This window comes from Peromyscus eremicus, chromosome 2, assembly GCF_949786415.1.
Source record: "Peromyscus eremicus chromosome 2, PerEre_H2_v1, whole genome shotgun sequence".
In the NCBI taxonomy this organism is placed as follows: domain Eukaryota; kingdom Metazoa; phylum Chordata; class Mammalia; order Rodentia; family Cricetidae; genus Peromyscus; species Peromyscus eremicus.
The window spans coordinates 137,865,603-137,888,350 of record NC_081417.1 but is presented as its reverse complement, the minus strand read 5'-3'; the positions used below and the strand labels follow the sequence as shown (position 1 = coordinate 137,888,350).

General features: G+C 41.3%; 1 protein-coding gene across 1 annotated transcript in view; it reads right to left on the bottom strand.

Moving 5' to 3' along the window:
* The window catches only part of Psmb2 (proteasome 20S subunit beta 2), a 35,465-nt gene extending 13,591 nt beyond the window's left edge, over positions 1 to 21,874 (bottom strand). The window contains exons 1-3 of the mRNA XM_059254972.1: positions 21,661 to 21,874; positions 15,600 to 15,722; positions 12,800 to 12,870 (exon numbers count right to left, since the gene is read on the bottom strand). Coding sequence (XP_059110955.1) covers positions 12,800 to 12,870; positions 15,600 to 15,722; positions 21,661 to 21,751 — 285 coding nt within the window. The 5' untranslated portion in view covers positions 21,752 to 21,874. The remainder of the gene's footprint in view (positions 1 to 12,799; positions 12,871 to 15,599; positions 15,723 to 21,660) is intronic.
* Between the last annotated feature and the right edge of the window lie 874 nt (positions 21,875 to 22,748).

The window sequence follows — 22,748 nt, the reverse complement described above, 5'->3', positions numbered from 1 at the left end:
CCAAAAACAAAAAACAAAACCATGCATAGATTCAATCTCTTCTATTTAAGCATAGAAACAGTTTATAAAATCTTTAATCAAATCCTGTAGAAGTTCCTTGGAGTTACAAGACAGGATAATTAGGAAATTGGCATATACTCAACCAGTCTCACCTGATCCCTAGCTCAGGCTAAACCAGGTGTGCTGGCACATGCCTGTAATCCCAGCACTTGGGAGATGGAAGTTGGCGCGCGCGCGTGTGTGTGTGTATGTGTGTGTGTGTGTGTGTTGAAGTTCAAGGCACCTTCATAAACACTGCATTTATGGCCAGTCTAAGCTTTGTAAGATCCTTTCTTAAAAGAAAGGAGGAATGTGAGCAGTATGCAACCAGAGGAGATGGTGAAAACTTACCATTTTAGAACAGTTATTAATATGTGTTACTAGTATGATGAATAGTCTAGATGGAAGACAGTGAGGGTTAAACTGTGGCAGAAGGGGATGGCGTAAGTGTGGAATGTGAGATATATTTAGAAGGCCAACTGGTAAGACTGAGTAACAAGAGGAACAGAAAATGCAACAAAGAGTTAAGACTTTCCTTTAAGGGGGAAAGTAGTGCTGGAAAGAGAAGACAGGGTACAGTCAAAGTCAGTAAGACTGAGAAGAGGCAGCCAGTGAGGAGGGTTTACTCACACCAACACCTACACGTTCTCACATGTGGAAGACTGAAGGAAATAGTCACAACGGGACATGGCAGAAGTATATGTAGGTTGCTATGACAGCACAAAGAAGTTGAGGGTGACATTCATGTGAGGGAATGGGGTAAAGGGTGCAGAGAAAATTTCTCTGATAAATGCTAAACTGAGTTTAACTAGCAGTGAAGAGCCAGCCATGGGAAACAGGCATATTCTGGGGATAATATTAGCAAAGACAAAGAGACACAAGAAAGAACTTAGGAAAGTCGAGCTCCTGTTATCGACTGGCTAAAGGAAAGTAGAGAGTTGGAATTTGAAGGTAGTTTCCTTCTTCATCCTTAGTCCTGTGGACAAATAGGAAAAAAAACAAAACCCTACAAGTTTAAACTAGTTAGAATATTAACTCTACGTTTCATAAATAAACTTATCCGCTGTGGCATCACTCAGGAAGCCTCTGCAGGAGGATTCCAAATTCCCAGCCTTGACTATACTCTGACTTTATTTCAAAAATTAAAACCCACAGGCTGGGGAGGTGGTGCAGTCAAATTCCATCTCCAGCACACATAAAAAGGCCAGGCATGGCAGCATGCACCTGTAATGTTGCTGCTAAGGAGGCAGAGACAGGAGGATCTTAGGACTTGATGGCCAGTCAGGTTAGCTGAATCTGCTAAGTTCAAGTAAGATCCTATCTTTAAAAGCAAAACAAGACAAACAGCACTGAGGAAGAAATGCAGTGTCTTCAGGCCTCTATCCACATGTACACACATGAGCATATACACACATACATTAAAGAAAACACGGGACTGGAGAGATGGCTCAGTGATTAAGAGTGCATATTGTGTTGGGTGTTGTGGCACATGACCTTTAATCCCAGCAATCCTAGAACTCAGGAGGCAGATACAAAACCAGGGCTACAGAGGGACTCTTTCTCAAAAAAAAAAGGACACGAGGTCAGTTCCCAGCACCCATAACTACTTAAAACTGCTTGTAACTCCAGGGGATCCGATATCTCTGGCCTCCAAGAGTACTTGTACTTCCCCTGTACCTGCCCCCATATAACTAAAAATTATAAATTTTGACTGGAGAGATGGCTCAGTGGTTAAGAGCAGTTGTTACTCTTGCAGAGGGTCTGGGTTTGATTCCCAAAATGCACATGGTGGCTCACAACTGTCCATAACTTCAGTTCCAGGGGATCCAGGGGAGGCTCTTCTGACCTCTTCAGGAACCAGGCACACATGTGGTATACAGATACACATGCAGGCAAAACACTCATACACATTAAATGAAATAGTAAGTCTAAAAACCATTTAAAATAAAATAAATTTGGGGCTGGAGAGATGACACAGTTAAGAACACTTGTTCCTGCAGAAGACCCACGTTCAATTCTCAGCACCCACACAGCGGTTCACAATCATCTGTAATTCCAGTTACATGGGATCTGACACCCACTTCTGACCTCCACTGGGATCAGGTATGCATGTGGCACACATACATAATATATACAGATCAAGCACTCATACACATAAAATAATAAAAAATAACATCTTAAAACTCATCAGCCAGGCGGCGGTGGTGTATGCCTACCTTCAGTCCTAGCACCCAGGAGGCAGAGGCAGGTGGATCTCTGAGTTCAAGGACAGCCTGGTCTACAGAGTGAGTTCTAGGACAGCCAGGGCTACACAGAGAAACCCTGTTTTGAAAGACAAAACAAAACACAAAAGCCTCAAACCAAGAAGACATAATCACTAAATATTTGCTAGGGATGTAGCTCAGTGATTCAAAACTTCCCTAGATGTATGAGGCCCTAGATTTACTCTCTAGTAACAATTAATGTCTATAAATGTTCATACTATACTGAGAACGAAAGAGGCAATATGCTACAAATGAAATAACCACTGGACTTTCAGAAACCCTAAATGAGCTATGTCCAACCATCCAACCGTATTTGTGCTATTTCTTCTCACGGCCTTAGGTCATTTTCTTTGAAAGTATATTGCTCCACTTAGAGCCTCAAATGCTCAACCCACTTGTCTAACAGAGTCATGATGAATCACAGTGCTTACCTGTGTTAGAGTTCCTAGGAGTAAATAGCAAGTACTAAACAAATCTGAATTGTAGGAGCCAAGGGGGGGGGGGGGGAGGAGAAGTAGCATGTCATTTCAATGTTTAAGTGAATCCCACAAAAATGCCAAAATGCTATTAATTTTGTTTCTCTTTCTCTTTTCTTCCCTCCTTCCTTTTTGCCTGTATATATGTCCATATGAAGGTGCTGGATCCCCTGGAACTGGAGTTACAGACAGTTGTGAGCTGCCATGTGGGTACTGGGAATTGAACCTGGGTCCTCTGGAAGAACAGTGTTCTTAACCACTGAGCCATCTCCCCAGCCCCTTAATTTTATTTCTCTAAAGCCACTGCTAAGCTCAAGTTTGGTTGATTCTGTTAAAAGCTGTAACCTTACTGTAATTAGAAGTTGAGAAATTTAATGAGTTGAAATGCAACATGGCACAGATGCCTTATTATACCAACTAGTTAACACAGTATTTGTTTTCTACATCAATTTTACTTGCTAATCAAAAATACTGCTTTCTTCCAAATAACATCAAAATAAAATTGCTGACCCTGCAATGGCAAAATCAACACCACATTTGCAACCAGGCCGCTTAGATCCTTTCTCTTGAGCTGGTAGTTTCTAGGACAAAGGTAGGGCTCCATGTGCATTCAAGTGAGTTCCTAAAACTCATGCAGAAGCCATACTTTGCTATTGACACACATAACACAGGTTACATATTAAATGTCTATACTGAGCATATCCATGAATAACTAGGAATGCTGAATACAATAAATTCATCTCCAAGTTAATAAACACTATGGTCTTCTGGGAGGGAATATTTAGAATATATACAATTGTAGATGTTTTAGATATCAATAGTGTACATAAAGAGTAACAATGAATTCTCAAGGAAAAATAGAATATTTAGGAACCCTTCTGTGAGAACAGCGTTCCTTATTAACACCTCATATCCAATGTAAGTTATTCCTACAGCCACAGTGGCTATGTGAGCTCTTAAGTCTCCCCATTCCCTCAATTCTTTCCTCAAATACTCCACCAAAGAGCAGACAATGATCTAACAAAATCTGATCTGATTGTGTAAACCTCCTCTTTAGCCAAAAGGTTTTCAGAAAGACCACTGATTTTTGGTTTTGTTTTGTTTTCAGGATTTATTTATTTTTATTTTGTGTGTACAGAATATTCGTCTCCATAGCATGTATGGATGTATACCAGATGCATTCCTGGTGCCCAAGGAGGCCAGAAGAGGGAGTTGAATCCACTGGAACTGGAGTTACAGATGGTTGTGAGCTGTGATATAGGTGCTAAAACCTGTGTCCTCATTAACCATTGAGCTATCCTGCTAGACCTGGCCCATTGCTTTTATGATAACATGGGCTACCTCTCATGTTTCAATCTCTTAAGATCCCTCTAGTTGGGCTGTGGTGGTGCATGCCTTTAATCTCAGCACTCGGGAGGCAAAGGCAGGCAGATCTCTGAGCTCCAGGACAGCCTGGTCTACAGAGTGAGTTCCAGGACACCAAGGGCTGTTACACAGAGAAACCCTGTCTTGAAAAACAACAACAACAACAAAACTCTTTAAAACTCTCAGCCTTACTTACCAAACTATAGATTTTATATACAATAGAATATGTCATCTATTTACATTTTAAAAAAATCAATAATACCCTAATTTTTATACTGTACCCTATCACTCAAAACAGATAAAATGAGGAATAAGTGGATCAAAGAACTATCTGTTGCTGCCCTGAACATCTGTGAACACTAACATGCTCTCACACATCCTGGTCTGTTTCTAGTTTTCCCTTTTGTTGCATCTCTTGTCTTTCAAAGCACAGGTTAAGTCTGTTCCCAGACACACATATACCTTAGCACGTTCACTCTGCAGTACAACTGACTTTCTACTTCTTCGTTTTCCTATCTGAAGGGACACACTGCACCTTGCACTTGCTTCCTCAGCCCCAAAGCCAGTGCAGGCTGGAGAGCTGCAGCGTGAATAACTATCGGCAATTAAAGAACACCTTGGCTCTAAGCCACCCCCATTAAAGGCTTCAGAAAGGGATGGGCCTGAGTCTGGTAGAACATTTCAGTTATTCAGATTATTATACTTGGGTTGGGATTTAGCTCGGTGGTGAGAATTTGCCTGGCAAGCACAAGGCCCTAAGTTTGGTCCTCAGCTCCCTAACAAATGAAAACACCAGGCAATTAGCACACAGAAACCATAACCTTCCCCTTCCTTTTCTTCTTTCCAGTCCTGTGAATTATATTTATTACACTGCTTTTTCTCATTTTTAACTTAAAAATATTATGCTTCCTTGTTCTTTTAGCCTTTGTCTTTTTATAAATTAGACCTTTTTATGAATAGCATATGTAAAAATACATAAAACATACATGTGTAGCTTAATGAATGTAACAGACTTACATGTAAGCACTTCCCACATTATAAAGCAGTCAATTCCTCCTCTGCTGCAAAGCCTTCCTCACTGTACACACTGTGCACTTTCTGTCAGAGTTTAAAAAGGGTTTGGGGGACCAGTTCTTAAATTCATAACATTGTGTGTGTGCTCCTACAAAGATAAAAGGGTCACCAAGATGCCTGGGCTTATGTGTGTTTCTGTCTGAGCGTTAGGGCTTGTCCACAGCCATGCCTACCCAAACTGGGGCACTGGTTAAAGCAATTGTAAAGGTAGAGTACATTGGTCTTTCAAAGTGTATAAGAAACACAGCAGCATCCTGCTGCTCTAGCCTTGAACCAAACCTTGATAGGAAACCACATAATTTTTAAAGACATAAGTTTCAAAATAATACAAACTTAAACCAATTACATATATTATTTCACCTCCATTGTGCTTAGGAAAGACAGTTTAGGTGAAAAGTTAGCATTATGGGATTGTACAATTCCAGCCATCCAATAGGCTTATTCCATACAACAAGAACAGGGGTTCTCTCTGCTCACAGCAGGCATCCAACAGGGTAGCACATATATGCTCTCTGAGTGAGAAAGCAACACCTTCTCACATACAACCCCCTGGAGAGATGGGGAAGGGGAGGGGGAGGACTTTACACCTGCAGAATCCTAACTCTATCAGCACTGGGGCTGGGAAAAACACCACATAATTTTTTTAAGAAGGGGAAAAAAGGTTTTCAGATAAAGCCAGTAGCTTCAAAGAAGGATCTTCTGAAGCCATTTTCTTTTCCTTAGGAGCCAGTAGGTATAATGATTCAACAACCACTCTTTGTTTTCTTAATGGACTTAGTCAAACCCTAATGACTGAATAAGCAAACTACTTAAAAGGACAGCTGTCAGAATTTTTACCCTGGTGAAAAACAGTATAAGCACAGTGTTGTCATATTAATTAAGGTACCTCAACTTCAAGGCACACCTGTCCCTGGGCCTTTGGATAATCAAAATGGCCGCTAAAAATAGAACAGGAGTATCTCCAATGGGGCAGACATGAGCCATCCCCAATCCTAGGAGACTGATGTGACCTGGGATATACATATGTTTTGCAGTACAAATGAATACCTGTTTAGATGTAGCCTGTTTAGTTTTTAGTCTGTCCTATTGATTCTAGAAGGTAAAGTAACAAACACATAGATCTCTTGGCCCACAGTGAAAATCCACCAACTAGCTGACTGAGACATCTGGGAGGGGAGGAAAACTGCTCCCTCCCAGCAGAACACTGCTACTTGCACCAAAAGTCCAGGAATTGATTAACATCTTCAATTTTGTTTTTCCTCCATTTCCCCATCACCGAGAGTCAGCCAGCTCTGTCTGTCAAGATGCCCAGGCTGTGTGGCAGTAGTGTCAAAGGCTGCCATTTGCTCCAAGGCACTGCCATCTGCAGCAGCACAACATTTTGTCTCCGGAAAACAAACACATCTGCCTTTGCCAGTGTCCTCCCACTGTGCCGCCCATCTGGAGCAGGTGAGCTGGAAGGCAAGCCTGGGCAAGGGCATGGTGGGGGCGAGCAGGGAGTTTGAGGCCTCAGGGAGATGGCACACAGAGGAGGAAGACAGTGCTTCGTCATGTCACATCCTGCTAACCACATTTGCCAATAAGCATGTGAAATTACCCTTGTTAGTGATAGTTTAATCACATGTAACAAATGGATGGTTGGGTTTAGGGGATAAGACCTGCAAAGTCAAGGTTTCACCTGGCCCATCTGTTCACCAGGTCACATGATTCCAAGGATACCAATAAACAGATGATGGTCTCTGTGCCAACCACGTAAGGCATAAAGAGAATAACTCCAGTGCAGAACAGCAGTCTCGCAGCAACAGGATTCTTTCAGAATCGGAGCACACTGTACCTGCTCCCATTACCCAAAGCAAATACATCAAATCCAGGGCAGAGATAAGCAGTGGTCACTTCTGAAGTGACTAATACCCAAAATCTTTCCCAGGTTTCTTTTTCTTTCATTGAAAAAACTATATTCAAGTCTTGACATCAGATCTTTATGTTTCATTTCTTGGAACCAGGACTGAACTAGGGGCTTTGCTACGTGTGTGCTCCACTGCTGAGCTATCCACACCCACGACACCAGACCTTCAGATCATGCTGTCGGATCCAATCAATTGCACGCTCTCAGCATCGTCAACCAGCTCATAGCAGAGGAGGCCCTAACCCTCCTATGACAGGTTTAACTACTAGACTTTAAACTACAGGGAAAAAGAATGGTGAAGCCATTTTCTCAGATTAAAATTTTACATGCAATTCCTGCATGTGAAAGATAAAAGTAAAGATAATTAGAGTGAAACTGAGCTGAGGTTTTATCACACTCATCTTTCCTGGTAAGTGTTTAAGGGCAGCTTATGGAACAAGGGCTGAAAACCAGTATGCCAGGTTAAATATTCTTCATTATTTCTACTGTTCATTTGCTAAGCAATCACAAGGGGGAGGGGGGAGAGAGAGAGAGAGAGAGAGACAGAGAGAGAGAGACAGAGAGAGAGAGACAGAGAGAGACAGAGAGAGAGAGAGAGACTAAAGGTTTATGAAACACTTCAGAAAAAGTTCTATAAAACACTGACCAGTCAGTAGCAGTAGTAAAGTAAAGCCTAGAGGATTACACACTACAGAGGCCAGCATTCTGCTGAAGCTTCAACACAAAACTCCATATCCCTCAAGGGCACTAGAGTGGGCTGGTTCGTACCTCAGCCCACACCAGTGACAAGGAGATGGTGTATAGAACAGAATTTTAGGGAAATCAGATAATCATATAAAAAAAGCCACAGTGGGGCCAGGCATGAAAAATGACTCAAGGGTTTGCTTACCAAGCCTAAAGGCCCTAAATTCAATCCCTGACTCCCAAAGTTTCTTCTGGGCTCCACAAATACAAGAGCTTGAGTGACAGAGCACACACTTAGCCTGCCTAAGCCTCATTCAAAACCTCAAACTAGGAAATACAAGTTTATTTCTCATTCAATAAAAATATAGGAGATACTTTCCTGGACTTTCTTATCTAATAAAATGAATTAAACTATTTTATTAGGTCCTAGGTTCAAGCCAAGGTGGCAGATGGCATGGAGAGAAGGGGTTAATTAATTGGAACTTAAATAGCCCTTTATAGCTTGTGGCAATCATAAGTACTAGGTAAATCTAGAACAAAGCTTAACATGTAACAGATGCTCAATGTTGGTTTATTTCTATATTCTCCATCAATACTAGCAAATTCCTATTGCCCCCCACTTTAGTGACTAATCAATTCAATTAAAATTCAACAAATAAGCTGGGTGGTGGTGGCACACCTTTAATCCCAGCACCTCAGAGGCAGAGGCAGGTGGATCTCTGAGTTCGAGGCCAGCCTGGTCTATAGAGCGAGTTTCATGACAGCCTGCACTACACAAAGAAACCTTTTCTCGAAAAACCAAAATCAAACAAACAAAATCAACAAATAATTCCCTATAAACATAACTTATAGCCACTAAAATGCTTCTTTAACCAAACAGTAATAAAGGCATAAAAACAAAATCATTTATTAAATTGCTGCATGTTTTATATAATGTACAAAGAGCTTTGCATGATTACCTCTTAATCTTTATAATAATCCCATGAAGTACTATTATTTTGTAAATAGGGAAATTGGGCTTTGAAATAATTCAAAGACATACAACTAGCAATAGTCCAAAGACTATTCAACCACAATTCCAAACTGTCTGCATTTTAATAACCTAGTTTATGTAGGACTCATTATACACTCTGTAGTAAATGTCTTCCAATCTGATACCACTGGCAATGCACGCGTGCACACACACAGAGAATGTCAAATAATCTAAGCTATAGACATAGACATGAAACTCCATATACATAAAATCTGGCTAATCCAAAATATGTATCACATGCCAAACAATGTCACCATGTAAATATACCAACTATAGTGACTTTATATTAGGAATATACAAAACTATTATCATTTCTCTCTCTAGAATAAAATAAAGTACTGGGGCTAGAGGGGATGGCTCAGCAGTTAAGAGCATTTGCTTCTCTTTCAGAGGACCTGCGTTCTCTTCCTAGAACCTATATCAAGCAGCTCATGACCACTTGTAATTCTAACTCCAGGGAATCCAATGCCCTCTTCTTGCCTCCCTAGGCACCTACACACACATGCGCACACTCAGATATACTTAAACATAAAATTCTAAGTAACTAAAGTACAAATCCCTATTTTAGATCTACTCTGATAAGGACTAGAAGAACAAAGAAGCACAAGGCAGAGGTAGTCAATACTTACTAGAGCGCCTTGGCATTGTCTACAAGGGAAATTTATTTGTTTAAAACATCAAACATTTCTGCTAGTAGAGAAGATTATGTGGATTCATTGCATTTTCATGAAGCAAATTTCCACTCTTATCTCAATTCTAAAAGGAGCTTAATTCATTTAATGTCTGCAGCATTTAATGGTAAAGCTTTTATTGTGCCCAAAGCTGGAATTCTTACTCCAGTTCTGCTTGGTAAGTCAGAGGAACACTCTACACAAGGAGCTATAGCATACTCCTTGCATAACACAGGTACTTTTGGGTGATAGGAAACCTATTTTGACCCACATTTCTCCCTCAGAGATTATATAAAAGATCTCTTACTTTTCACCCAGACCAAAATAATGTACACAAACCTGTCTTCAACTTGCAATCCATTATGTCTGTGATTTCTTCTTAAATATAATGATCACCTGCACAAACATGGTGCACAGACATACATGAAGGCAAAACACATTAAAAAAAAATTGTATATAGATCATTGAGATTACAAAGCCCTTGGTCAAAGCTAGTACTGGGACAAATTCTATTTAGTGAGATGTTTGGGGTATAGTATTAGGCACTGGAAAATAAAAGTGCTTTAAAGATCTACAGTAGGTCTAGAGAGATAGCTCAATGATTAAGAGCCTGTACTGTTCCCGACATCCAAGTCAGGAGGCTCACAACCTGCTATATAGAGCTCCAGCTCCAGAGTGATCCAATGTCACTGGCCTCCTTAGGCACACGAAGTCATGTGCACATATTCATACACAGACACACAAACACAGCTTTAAAAATAAATCTTTTAAAAAAAATCAGCAGCAAGCAGGTTTATAAAAAGCTTAATACCCATACTGGCTTTGATTACACATGACTAAGTTTAAGAAGGTAGATGAAACCCAAATCACCAAAAGCACTAATGTTCTAAGCTGCTACTGAAGAATCAAAGGGTTGACCTTAAGGCAAACAGTCAAATTATGGTACAATTCTTGTCACTTTGTCTGACCTGTTGTGTGCCCTAAACTAGTCCCTCTGCCACTTTATGCTTTTCACAGTATCAGCAAGAGAATCAACTACGATCTGTCTCAGTGGAATAGTGAGCAGATTAAATTATTAAGCAAAATGCTTTGGGCAGAAGTCATATGAATGTTAAATATTATGATTTACAAGTATTCATTTTCCTGGCACTCCTGTGGGGTTAGGAAGTTATCTGGATATCCTAGATGAATAAATAGGCACAGGGGGTAAGGTCACGTGGTAAGAGTCTATTTACTTAGTCCCTGTGGAGAAAATACACACCCTTGGCAATCACAGGAACTTTCTTGGCACACCCTACACAGTCTTTAAGCATTCAATCTTTAAGTCAGTTTTTCATCTTTTAACATAAGACAGAGAATGCTACGGTACAAGAAAAAACAAAGACAAGTCCCCATGCTTTGGCTGAACAGCCACAGAAAGCTATAGGTTACTTCCCTCTACTACATGTAGGGACCTTCAGCTACAGTTGAACAAGAATAAACACACTTCAAAAAAAATTTTTTGGTACTTTCTTACAAAATTCAACATATTCTAACTTGGTAGTGGTAGGAGGCAGAGGCAGACGGATCTCTATGAGTTCAAGGCCAGCCTGGTCTACAGAGTCAGTTCTAGGACAGCCAAGGCTACACAGAAAAACAGTGTCCCAAGGGAAAAAAAATTCAATATATTCCCACTAGACAAACCAGCAACCACATATTTACTAAGAGAACTGAAAATACATCTAAAATCTCTGATGCAAACTGCCTTCCTTTGTTGGAAGCAACAAAGATGTCCTTCAATGAAGGGGAAAGGATAAATAAACTGCTGTACTCTTAAACAAGGGAATATTACTCAGTGCTAAAAAGAAATAAATTGCCAAGCCATGAAAAGATGTGGAGGAATTTGATTTGATCACTTTTTAAGTTTTTTTTTAAATTTAATTTTATGTGCATTGGTGTTATGTCTGCATTCATGTCTGCATGAGGGTGTTGGATCCCCTGGAACTGTAGTTACAGACAGTTATGAGCTGCCACGTGGATGCTGGGAACTGAACCAGGACCTCTGGAAGAGCAGCCAGTGCTCTTAACCACCGATCCACCTCTCCAGCCAAGATGGTTTTTATTATTTTAAATTATGTGTATGTGTGTGCATTTACATGCAGATACATGCACATGAGGCCAGAGACATCAAATCTCTTGGAACAGGAGTTACAGACGACTGTGAGCTGACTAACATGGATGCTGGGAACTGAACTCAAATACTCTGGAAGAGCAGCAAGTGTACTTAACCAGAGCCACTTCTCCAGCCCTCCATGGGGGAATTTTAAATGCACATCACTAAGAAGCCAATCTGAGAGCCTACCTTGATTCAGACTCTATGCTGTGACACTCTGAGAAGGAAACTACATAAACAGTAAAAGGACTAGTGGCTAACGGGGATTAAGCAGATGAAGAATGAACAGGTGGGGGCAGGGATTTTGGGGCAGTGAAAATCCTCTGAATGATACTGATGGATTTATGTCCTTTCACATGCATCTAAATTCACAGGATGAATGCCGCTGAGCAAACCCTAATGTAAATTATGAATGTAGGCTCTCAATACAAGTTCATTATTTGTAGAAATATACTACTCTGGTAGATGCTGATAATGCAGGATGCTATATACATGTATCTGGGCTAGTTTATATGGGCAAAATCTTTGTATTTTCCTCTTAATTTTGCTGAGAGCCTAAAATTGCTTTGAAAAAGAATAAAGTCTCAGGGAATGGGGCAGTTTCTCACAGTCCTTCATGTTAGTATGCCACAACAAACTCACCACCTTTCTTTTGGGCTGTGAGACAGACAGACAGTTCAGCAGGTAAAGGCAACTGCGGGTAAGTCTGTCAAGCTGGGCTTGATCCCTGCACTCATACAGGGGAAGTCGAGAACTAACTCCTGCAACTTGCTCTCTGACCTCCACACCACACCACATCCAAAACAGATGTTAAGAAAACAAAAAACCAAAACGTTCTTTTAATTTCCTTCTTGAAATAAGGCATATTCTCACTACATAGCCTGGGCTGTCCTAGAAGTAGACCAGGCTAGCCTTGAATTCAAAAGTCTTCGTTAGCCTCCCAAACAACAGAATTAGACAGTAAAAAGCAACAATGACCAAAGGAAAACAAACCCAGGGGACTAAAAATGAATGATTAGCAATGGGAAGGGTTCAGGAAAGTCAAAAGGGGCAAAAATACTGTTCATGTCTGAAAGAACTACGAAAGCACAGGCCCTTCCTGCTGTTATTGAAGGCTGCTAGCTGCACTGCTTACCCGACTCCGAAGACAGTCAGCCAGGTTTCGACGTGTGAAATTAGCTGCTGCTGTGGGGGACAACTCATATCCTGAACAAGACATAAAGAGTGATATTTGAGGTGAAGCAGAAGAAATTAACAGCATCCACCCCAAATCACTTCTCTATACGTTCCTTTTTAAAGACCCCAGCCTTAAACTCGAGACCCTCCTACTTCTGCCTAAAAAGCGCCGGGAACACAGGTGTGCACCACCACACCTATCCCACCTATGACCACTGTTAAAAGCTATTTTTATTTACTTATGTTTTTAGAAATACGATCTCATGTAAACAGGATCTCTTACGTCAGGCTGGCCTCAAATCCATTATGTAGCTGAGGATGGCTCTGAACTCCTGATCCTTCCATTTCCATCTCTCAAACTGTACTTACCCAGGTAACTTAAGGGTGTTTAAGGGTTAACCTAACAAACACAATTTTTCTTTCAGCCACTGACTTTTACCACCTGAAACACATGGATCAAGCAACTCTTCCTAATCTTATTCACTTGCCCTTCTTTCAGGACAACAATGAAATGGCCACACTTCAGAAGCATTCGCAGCCCCTTCACCCTAAGTATGTATAATCCCAAGTAGCATATGTTTTAGGTTCCTAAATGGCAGGCTCTGAGTCTTGATCACCCATATTTTCTGCAGTATTAAGCACAGTGCTTAACACTGATAAGACCTTAAAAAACACTTAAGTAATTGGGTGCATAATGCTAAATGTACTGCCTAAAAAATATGTATGAATGGATGTTATCTAGTCATTTTACATATGTAGTTATATAAAAATTAAACTATAGTCTGTCTTTTTGTTTGCTTTTGGTTTTTTGAGACAGGGTTTCTCTATGTAACAGTCCTGGCTGTCCTGGAACTCACTCTGTAGACCAGGCTGGCCTCAAACTCACAAGCTCCTCTTGCCTCTGCCTCCTCAGTGCTGGGATTAAAGGCGTGCGCCACCACTGCCCAGTTTTTTGTTTGTTTTTTAAGATGGTTTCTCTGTGTATCCCTGGCTGTCCACCTGCCTCTGCCTCCTGAGTGCTGGATAGTTGTAAACCATCATGTGGGTGCTGGAACCAAACTCAGGTCCTCTGGAAGAGCAGCTCAAGTGCTCTTAACTACTGAGCCTTCTCCAGCCCCCAAAGAACCCTTTTAAAGTACAGTGTCTTATAACTACACAGAATTTTAAATTTTCAAAGCATATTCTCTCTCTCTCCCTTCCCCCCACCCCCTCTCTCTTTCTCACAGTGTTGGGATTAAACCTAGGGCTTCCCAAACACTCAGCAAATGCTCTGCCATGGAGCTCCATCCCCGAGCCAGGTCAAGACCTTTGTTTTTCGAGTCACAGTCTTGTACAGCCCTCAAACTCCCTGTGTAGCTGAACACAGGGCCTTTAACTTCTGATCCTCCTGCCTCCATCTTCCCAGTGCTAGGACTACAGGCATATACCACCATTCCCGGTCAAAGCATTTTCATTAATATAATATAATCCCATTTTAGAAAAAGAAGAGGCCGGGCGGTAGTGGCACACACGTTTAATCCCAGCACTTGGGAGGCAGAGCCAGGCAGATCTCTGTGAATTTGAGGCTAGCCTGGTCTACAGAGTGAGTTCCAGGACAGGCACAAAAACTACACAGAGAAACCCTGTCTCGGACCAAAAAAAAAAAAAAGGAAAAAGAGTAGAGTTCAGTAGCTGCTCTTTCAGATGACCCAGGTTCAACTCTGAGCACCCACAACCCTCTGAAATTCCAGTTCCAGGGGATCTGATAATGTCTTCTGGTTTCTGTGGGTACCATGTGGTGCACAGCCATGTATGCAGGCCAAACATCCAAACGCAAAACAAAGCACTTAAAAAAAAATCTAGCCGGGCGGTGGTGGTGCATACCTTTGATCCCAGCACTCGGGAGATAGAGCCAGGCAGATCTCTGTGAATTTGAGGCTAACCTGGTCTACAGAGTGAGATCCAGGACAGGCACCAAAACTACACAGAGAAACCCTGTCTCGAAAAAAAACCAAAAATTCTGATTTCTAGAATTCCATAGCAAATATCAGTGTTGCAATGGTTCTCTGCTTTGGAATTTTATAGAAAATCTTTGGGAACAGAAGAATTAGGATTTAGGGTCTAAATTTTTGTTGTTTTGAGACAGGTTTCTCTGTGTAGCCCTAGCTGTCTCTGTAGACCAGACTAGCCTAAAATCCAGAGGCCATACACCTGATTCTAATTTTTTTTTGTTTTTGTTTTTCAAGATAGGGTTTCTCTGTAGTTTTGGTGCCTGTCCTGGATCTCACTCAACCTAGCTGGCCTCGAACTCACAGAGATCCGCCCAGCTCTGCCTCCCAAGTACTAGGATTAAAGGTGTGCGCCACAACCGCTCGGTTTTTTTTGTTTTTAATAGGAAGATTCAAATGAAAAAACATGATCCCATCAATCCGCTTGTGAATAAGATGGCCAATAAAATATAGTATATAAAGAGACAATTAAGTAAAAATATGGTTATGAATGTGAGCCCTAATCCAATGTGACTGGTGTCCTTATGAGAGGAGATCTGGACAGACAACCCAGAGGGAAAGTAATGTAAAGGCACAGAAGGAAGAGGGTCACTTACAAGCCAAGGAAAAAGTCTCAGAAGAATTCAACCCTGTTAACTCCTTGACCTCACACTGTAGCCTCCAGAGCTACTAAAGAGTTCTGCTGTTTAAACTGCCCAGTCTGTGGTACCTTGTTATGGCAGCCCTAGAAAATAATGCGTCAGCCAAAGTTACCCTCTAAGTCTTACCCACCATTCCGCATCTTATAAAGCTGCACGTTTTTCTGGATATATTCTGCAAATTGTACAGTGTCTCCAGCCTCTCCAACACATAGGAGTAGAATTTTTTCACTCATCTTAAACATCTTGTCATGATCTGCTCAAAGGAAAAGAAATTCATATTAGAAATTACCACCACAGAAACCAAAAGCTATTTATATATGCAAACCATAAACAGGTCTACTAATTACTATGCTTAAGAATTTTACTAACCATTATTATAAGACATTAATAGTTTCACTAACCAACATGTTAACTATCTACATATTTTACTAAGGTTAATTTCTATAGAAAATTGTATAAGAAAGCAGACTATTTAAAATATAATAGTGGGGGAAGGCAGGGCTGGAGAGATGGCTCAGCAGTTAAAGAGTACTGGCTGCTCTTTCACAAAACCCAAGTTCGATTCTCAGCACTGACATTAGGGTTCCCAACCACGTGTAACTTCAGTTCCAAGGAATCTCACATCTTCTTCTGATCTCTGGGGGCATTGCACACATGTGGTACACAGACATACATGTACTACTATACACATAAAAATAAATATTTTGTTTTAATTACAATTTGGGGCTATACATGTATCTCAGTGATATAACATATGCTGAGTGTGTGTGAGGTCCTGAGTCCAATCTCTAGCACTTAATTAATTAAAAAATAAAATTTAAGCTTGGCATGGGGTCATATACTTTAATCTCAGTACTCCAGAGGCAGAGGCAAGCTGATCTTGTGAGCTTGAGGCCAGCCTGTTCTACACAGTATGCTACAGGACAGTCAGAGCTACACAGTGAGACCCTATCTCAAAAAAACAGAAACAAACAAGCAATAAAAAGCAATTTAAGAACATTTAAACTACAAGGAATAGAAAAATGGGGGGGGGCAAGCTGAAGGAATGCAGACTATGGTGAGTATCTTGAGGCAGGAGATTAAGTATAGAGTTCTGTTACTACAGATACAATGTTACATACACATACAAAAAATGCAGAAAGAATGGATTCTACAGTTCAAATTAAAGAACCATTTCAACAAAGAAATAAAAAAAAAAATCAGCTGAGACTCCAAATCTCAAAGTAAACACTACATTTCCAAAGCAAAAAAGAAAACTGGTTGCCAAAGCAGAAACTTTAAGGAATGTGCTAACAGTGAACCATCTAAATACCTAATGAAAACCATAATACTCTAACCTTATCTAGCTGAACCAGACTCATTCAGATTAAATAGATAAATAAATACTCAGGTTGTAATTGTTGCCTAGGGAAGAAAACTCAGTATTTAGTTGGCAGCTTCAGAGAAAAGCTTAAATCTTCCTATCTTACCCCTACTTTCACTTTTCATTTTTCCAATAGTGCTGAATAATCTCCCCTGGGAGACATGTCTCCCTGTATGAAAGCTTTTGAAATGTCAAAATCTCTTAATAGGATTTAAGGAACAAATGCAACTATCAAACACTTTACAAGTGTTGGAGAGTTGTAGACACTAATAATGTGGATTTTTAGATTGAAGCGGGGTAGGGGATGGGAGTGGGGGGTGGGGGTGGTGGTGTTTCCTACATAAAATATGCCTATACATAATGTTGAATTGCATTAAAACTCCAAAATAAACAAATTTTCACTTTTTACACATTCAAAGACTGTTTGCAAAGTTGTTATAAATGGAAGATTCATTTACATACACATACACGAGCGTGTGTGCGTGTGCACAAAGGACAAGAAGAGTGTATATTCTAAGTTCCTGACAGTAGTAAGAATATGAACAATTTTTATTTCCTTCTTTTGCTTATTAGTATTTTGTAAATCTCTACACTTAACATGTTTCATTTTTGTAAGAAAACATTATTTAATAAGTTTACATTATTTTTTAGAAGGAAAAAAAAAAGGCAGATAAGCAACACAGTCCAGCAGGTAAAACACACACGCACACAAATATTGGGAGAATAGTAGTTCTTGTTGGGGAATGAGTTTACAAACTTCATCACCTTTCAGCAAAAAGGCTAAGATTCTAGGCAGTAAACTGTCAATTATGAAATAAATGTAATACAGGCAAACTTCTACAGGGAGGATGTACATGTTCAGCAAAAGACAATGCTTCAGAACAGAACAGATGGACATCTATGGCCCTGGGTTGTACAAGATACTGCCTGTACAGCCCTAGGATGCTCTTACACTTGACAACAAATCACAAGATCCACAAACATAGACAACCAAATGAGTATCAGCATGTAATGCCAGCCATGTGATCCATCGGAGGGGAACATACCAAACACAGTGGGCAAATAATTTGCCTGTCTAAACTCCAGTTACCAAAAATATGTAAACGATGACACGATCACTACCAACGCCTAACTCACAGGTAAGGAAAACTGTTACACGTAGCGTTAGATAATGTAGTGTAAATCACGTATGTTTTAGGAATTCAGAATAGCAAGTTTCTGGAGATCTCCAAGTCACCAAAAAGTCCCTCTGTGTAGGCCAAGAGGAAAAAGGCATGAACTGTAGCATATATCCAATCAAACTGAGACCTGAACCAGGCAGCTGTATATGCAGACATTTGGAAAATGTCTTCTTCCCAGTATCGATGGATTTTCCCAAGCAGCATGATGAAAAAACAATGTCAGGCAGTACTCTGAGTCAGTATTTTGATGCATGACTGTAACTCTAGTCCTGGGAGGCTAGGTTACATGAGAAGTACCAGGCCAGTCAGGGCTACATAGTAAGACCCCGTTTCAAAGAGCCAAAAAGCCCTCCCCTAAAAGCATTAACAAAACAAGCCTCTCCTCAAATTATTGTTCAGCATTCTTGCCTATTCCACACAAATTCCATCAGGCAATTCTGAACCTCCTACCCTAAATTTTTCACACCAGATTAAGCTATCACTTGAGTGCAATTATTTCCAACTCTTCTTCAAGAACTTATTCAAATTCATCCTTTTTCCATACCTTAAATCTTTTTCTTTTCTGTGGCTACTCATAGGACTTATTCCTAAAATTGTTGATTTAAAAACTAGACTAACACTGGGTGGTGGTGGCATGAACTTTTATTCCTAGCACTCAAGAGGCAGAGGCAGGTGGATCTCTGTGAGTTCCAGGCCAGCCAGAACTGTTACACAGAGAAACCCTGTCTTGAAAAACCTTAAAACAAAACAACAAAAAGCAAAAACAACCCAAGCAAACAAAAAATCCCTAACTTAACACTACTAGTAATACTTCTATCACACAAAAAACATCTTGTATCTATTTCCTAGGTTTTTCTTTGATGTTTGGTGTGTGTGTGTGGGGGGGGAACGACAGAGTCTCATTATGTAATCCTATAATGGCCTTGACTTCATTATGCAGACTAGGCTTATCTCTAACTAGAGATCATCCTGCCTCTGCCTCCTATGGGATGGGATTACAGGGATACACTACACCTGGCTCTCCTAGTCTTGGCTTTTTCTGCAGATTTTAGCTAAGAGGCTGCACCCCTGTATCAACTAGAAGTACAGTATGGATAAGGGTTTGGAACACATTCTCCTTCTCAAAGGGATCCACTATTACTGTCATGAAACAGAAGACGCACTGATGTGGTGACTGCTCCACCCACACTCTTCATGCTAAAACCACCTGCCTGCCAGAGCCTTACTATTAAAGCAACGGGCAAATTTACTCTCACAACAAACTGATTCCTTTGGAGAGTGGCTTACACAAACTAATCATAAAATTTCATAAAGTCTCTTGAGAAACAATTCATACCACAGATGTATGATTTCAAGTTCTTCAGAAAGAACAGAGCTCAAGCAAAGTTCATAGAATCCTTTCTGTTTTCCCAGATGGGAGCTACAGGCTCGCAACCAGATAGGTGCCTGTTCCTTTGTAGAAGGAGTCATAGGCACTTGTGCTATCTTACCTCTGATCATACACTTCAGCAAACCCCAACATTAATCATTTTTATTCCAGAAGTCCAGGATTAATTGCTATTTGCCTTCAAAGCTTTCCCTAAACTCTACAACCAGAATCTCTCCCTCACCATTGTTACCTAAAAACAGTATTCTCTTCCTATTAGCCCAAAGTCTCACCGCTCTCGTCATGACACATCAATCACTTTCTATCTTGTGCTATAATTATTTATACACATACCTGGATCTCTTACTGAATCACTAACTTTGTGTGTGTGTGTGTGTGTGTGTGTGTTATACACACAAAAGTGTATGGGTACACCTGCCTGTGCTCAGGACAGAGGAGGACACCATGTCATCTTCCACCTTATTCTCATGAAGCAGAAACTCATGCTTTGGGCTTGGCTGACAGCCAGGGAACTCAGGATTTGTGTTTGCTGCTCCCAACAAGGGTTACAGGCACACAGCCATGCCTGGCCTTTTTTTTTTTTTTCAAAGTAATTACTTGGAATTTAAATTCTGGTCTCCATGCTCACATAGCAAGCACTCTTGCCTACTCGGCCATCATACCAACTCCGTTACCTTCTTTAAAAAAAAAAAAAAAATTTATTTATTTATTTAGAAGAGGGCATCAGATCTCATTACAGATGGTTGTGAGCCACCATGTGGTTGCTGGGAATTGAACTCAGGACCTCCAAAAGAGCAGCCAGTGTTCTTAACCTCTGAGCCATCTCTCCAGCCCCGCCCCACACCTCTTAACTTCTTTTAAAACAGGGATTATAGTATTCTTTTTCCCCCTCCTTTCAGCACTTAGCACTCTAAGGTACACAGAAGTGCCCGAAAACCATCAAATGAATTTTTAATTCACTGGACAAAAAACAAAATACCTTTCAAACATGCCTATGGTCAATAACGAAAACACACTCTTGGATTCCGTGGGTCAATTGCCACTATAAAAGAAGCAGTAGACTATAGTAGTTATGGGTAAAAGGTCCTGTTTCTCAGGATGTCTACTAACTTACTTTTGCAGTGCTGAGAATGGAACCTGGGACCTTGTGCATCGTAGAATCTATGTACTTTGCCACTGTACTTTGTCCCAAATTACACAGGTTTCTGGGTTATTACCTGGGTTCTGCCATTTATAAATTTAAGAACTTTTTCTCTGATAATTTAAAAAAATTATGTATTTATTTAGGGACTCTTTCTTTCTTGTTGTGTGTGTGTGTGTGTGTGTGTGTGTGTGTGTGTGTGTGACAGAACGGGTGTGGAGGTCAGAAAACAGCCTGTGGGGAGTCAGTTTCTCCTTCTACCATCTGGGTTCTGGGATCAAACTCAGGTTGGCAGGCCTAGCCAAAAGTACCTTTAATTACTAAGCTATTTCGACATCTCCTTAGAAAAGGGTTTTGTTTCCTTTTGTTTCTTTAATATTCTGTGTCCAACTAACTCTACAAAGAGGGAATAGTTTATCCTTCAAAAAAAAAATAAATAAAAGGATATTAATCGCTGGACACACCTGACACATTTTGTTAAGTATCTGTCCAATGCTAAACATTTGCACATAACTTGTTCACTCAATCCTCTCAACAAGTTTTGAGTTGAGTATTATTAATCTGAGAGGTTAAGAAAATCTGAGCCCTGAAAAAATAGCGTACAAAAATCAAAGCAAGTAGAGGGAGACGCCATCTCTACTTGCACTAACTATTTAAATACAAGGAAAACCTAGCAGCAGGTGAAAGCTGAAAAGGAGAATCTGAACTGGGCAAGTGAAGCAGACTGGAAAACCCAGTCTCACCGTCCCCAGGATGCCACCTTAGGGCGCCCACAAACTAGACTCTACTAGTGACGACAGGAACTTATCAGGAATTCAGAGATCTGAGGACCCTAGCCCCGAACCCACACTTCAGCTCTTACAAACTGCATTCCCCAACTGGGCAACTCCCACCTAGCAAGCGGCAATTGGCCAAGGCCAGAGCACAGCCCTGACCTAGAAGCGAAAGCCAGAGTCCGAAGTTTATCTGCCAGCTTCCTCGGTTCTAAATTTTGCAGTGCTGGAAGGGCAGAGCAGGCTGAGCTCCATCTTCCAAGCTGCTCTGGGGTTCACCCTACCCTTCACCAACTTCCGCCGACTGCCCCTACACCCAGGCCCTCCGGGCCTCCCCTCTCCTCACCGTCCTTCATCTGGACAATATTGCTGGCTGCCACCCTATCGGAGGCGACGAGGACATAGTCGGGGCCCTGGATGCCGATGAGGTACTCCATGGTGGCCGGAAGCGTGAGGCAGCAGGGTCTACGGAGAGAAGGACTTCCCGGGTTCACGGCCTCACCAGTGAGACAGCACACCCGGACGAAACTGGGCGTGACGCAAACCGCGCGACTGCCCGGCAGGTGGCGCGGGCCAATGACGTCAACTCTCGCGAGAGAGTAGAGAGCCGGCGGGAAGTGGTTCAGGTCTCCCTTAGTGATGTAGCTCTGGGTTATGCAATGTTCGATTTCCTTATCTACCAATTAGAGTTTCAAAATTTGTACGAAGATAAGACCGCGCCCTGTGTGTGAAATGCCAGCACACGTGGGTGCTTACGGAGGGGAAGGTCTTCAGGTTTCTGTTTCATTTCGTTGCTCGGTTAAACTAGCTGAAATCTTTCCCTGCAAGCCACAGATTGGAGGAAAATCACCTTGAGCCCTGGAGTTAGGGACCAGCCGGGGCAACATAGGGAAACAAAACTCAAAAACAAAGCAAACCAAACCTACTTGGCGGTGGTTCACGCTTGAAGTCCTAGTCCTGGGTGAGCTGAGGCAGGAGGAGGCGTGACAGTCAAACCTGAGGACCAAAGTTCAATCCCTCAAACCACAGTAAAAAGACAGAACTGACTCCCCAAAGATTTCCTCTGACCTTCACACTTGAACGTTCCATGCCCGCCCCCCCCCATCAAAATTTAAATATTTACTTTGTTTTGTTTTGTTTTTTGAGGCAGGGTAGCCTTGGCTGGCATGGAAAGCTGTGTAGATCAGGCTGATCTCAAATTCATAGAGATCTGCGAGCCTCGGCCTCCCCAGTACTGGAGTTAAAGGCCTGGGCCACCATGCTCCCACTTAAAATAGTTTTTAAGAGAGAAGGAGTAAGATAGAAGATAGGAAGGGCTGAGAGTTCAGTGGTTAAGAGCACTGGGTACTCTTCGGAAGACCTGGGTTCAATTTCCAGCACCCGCATGGCAACCGCAAGGTAATTTGTAGCTCTGACACCTCTCTGGCCTCTGCA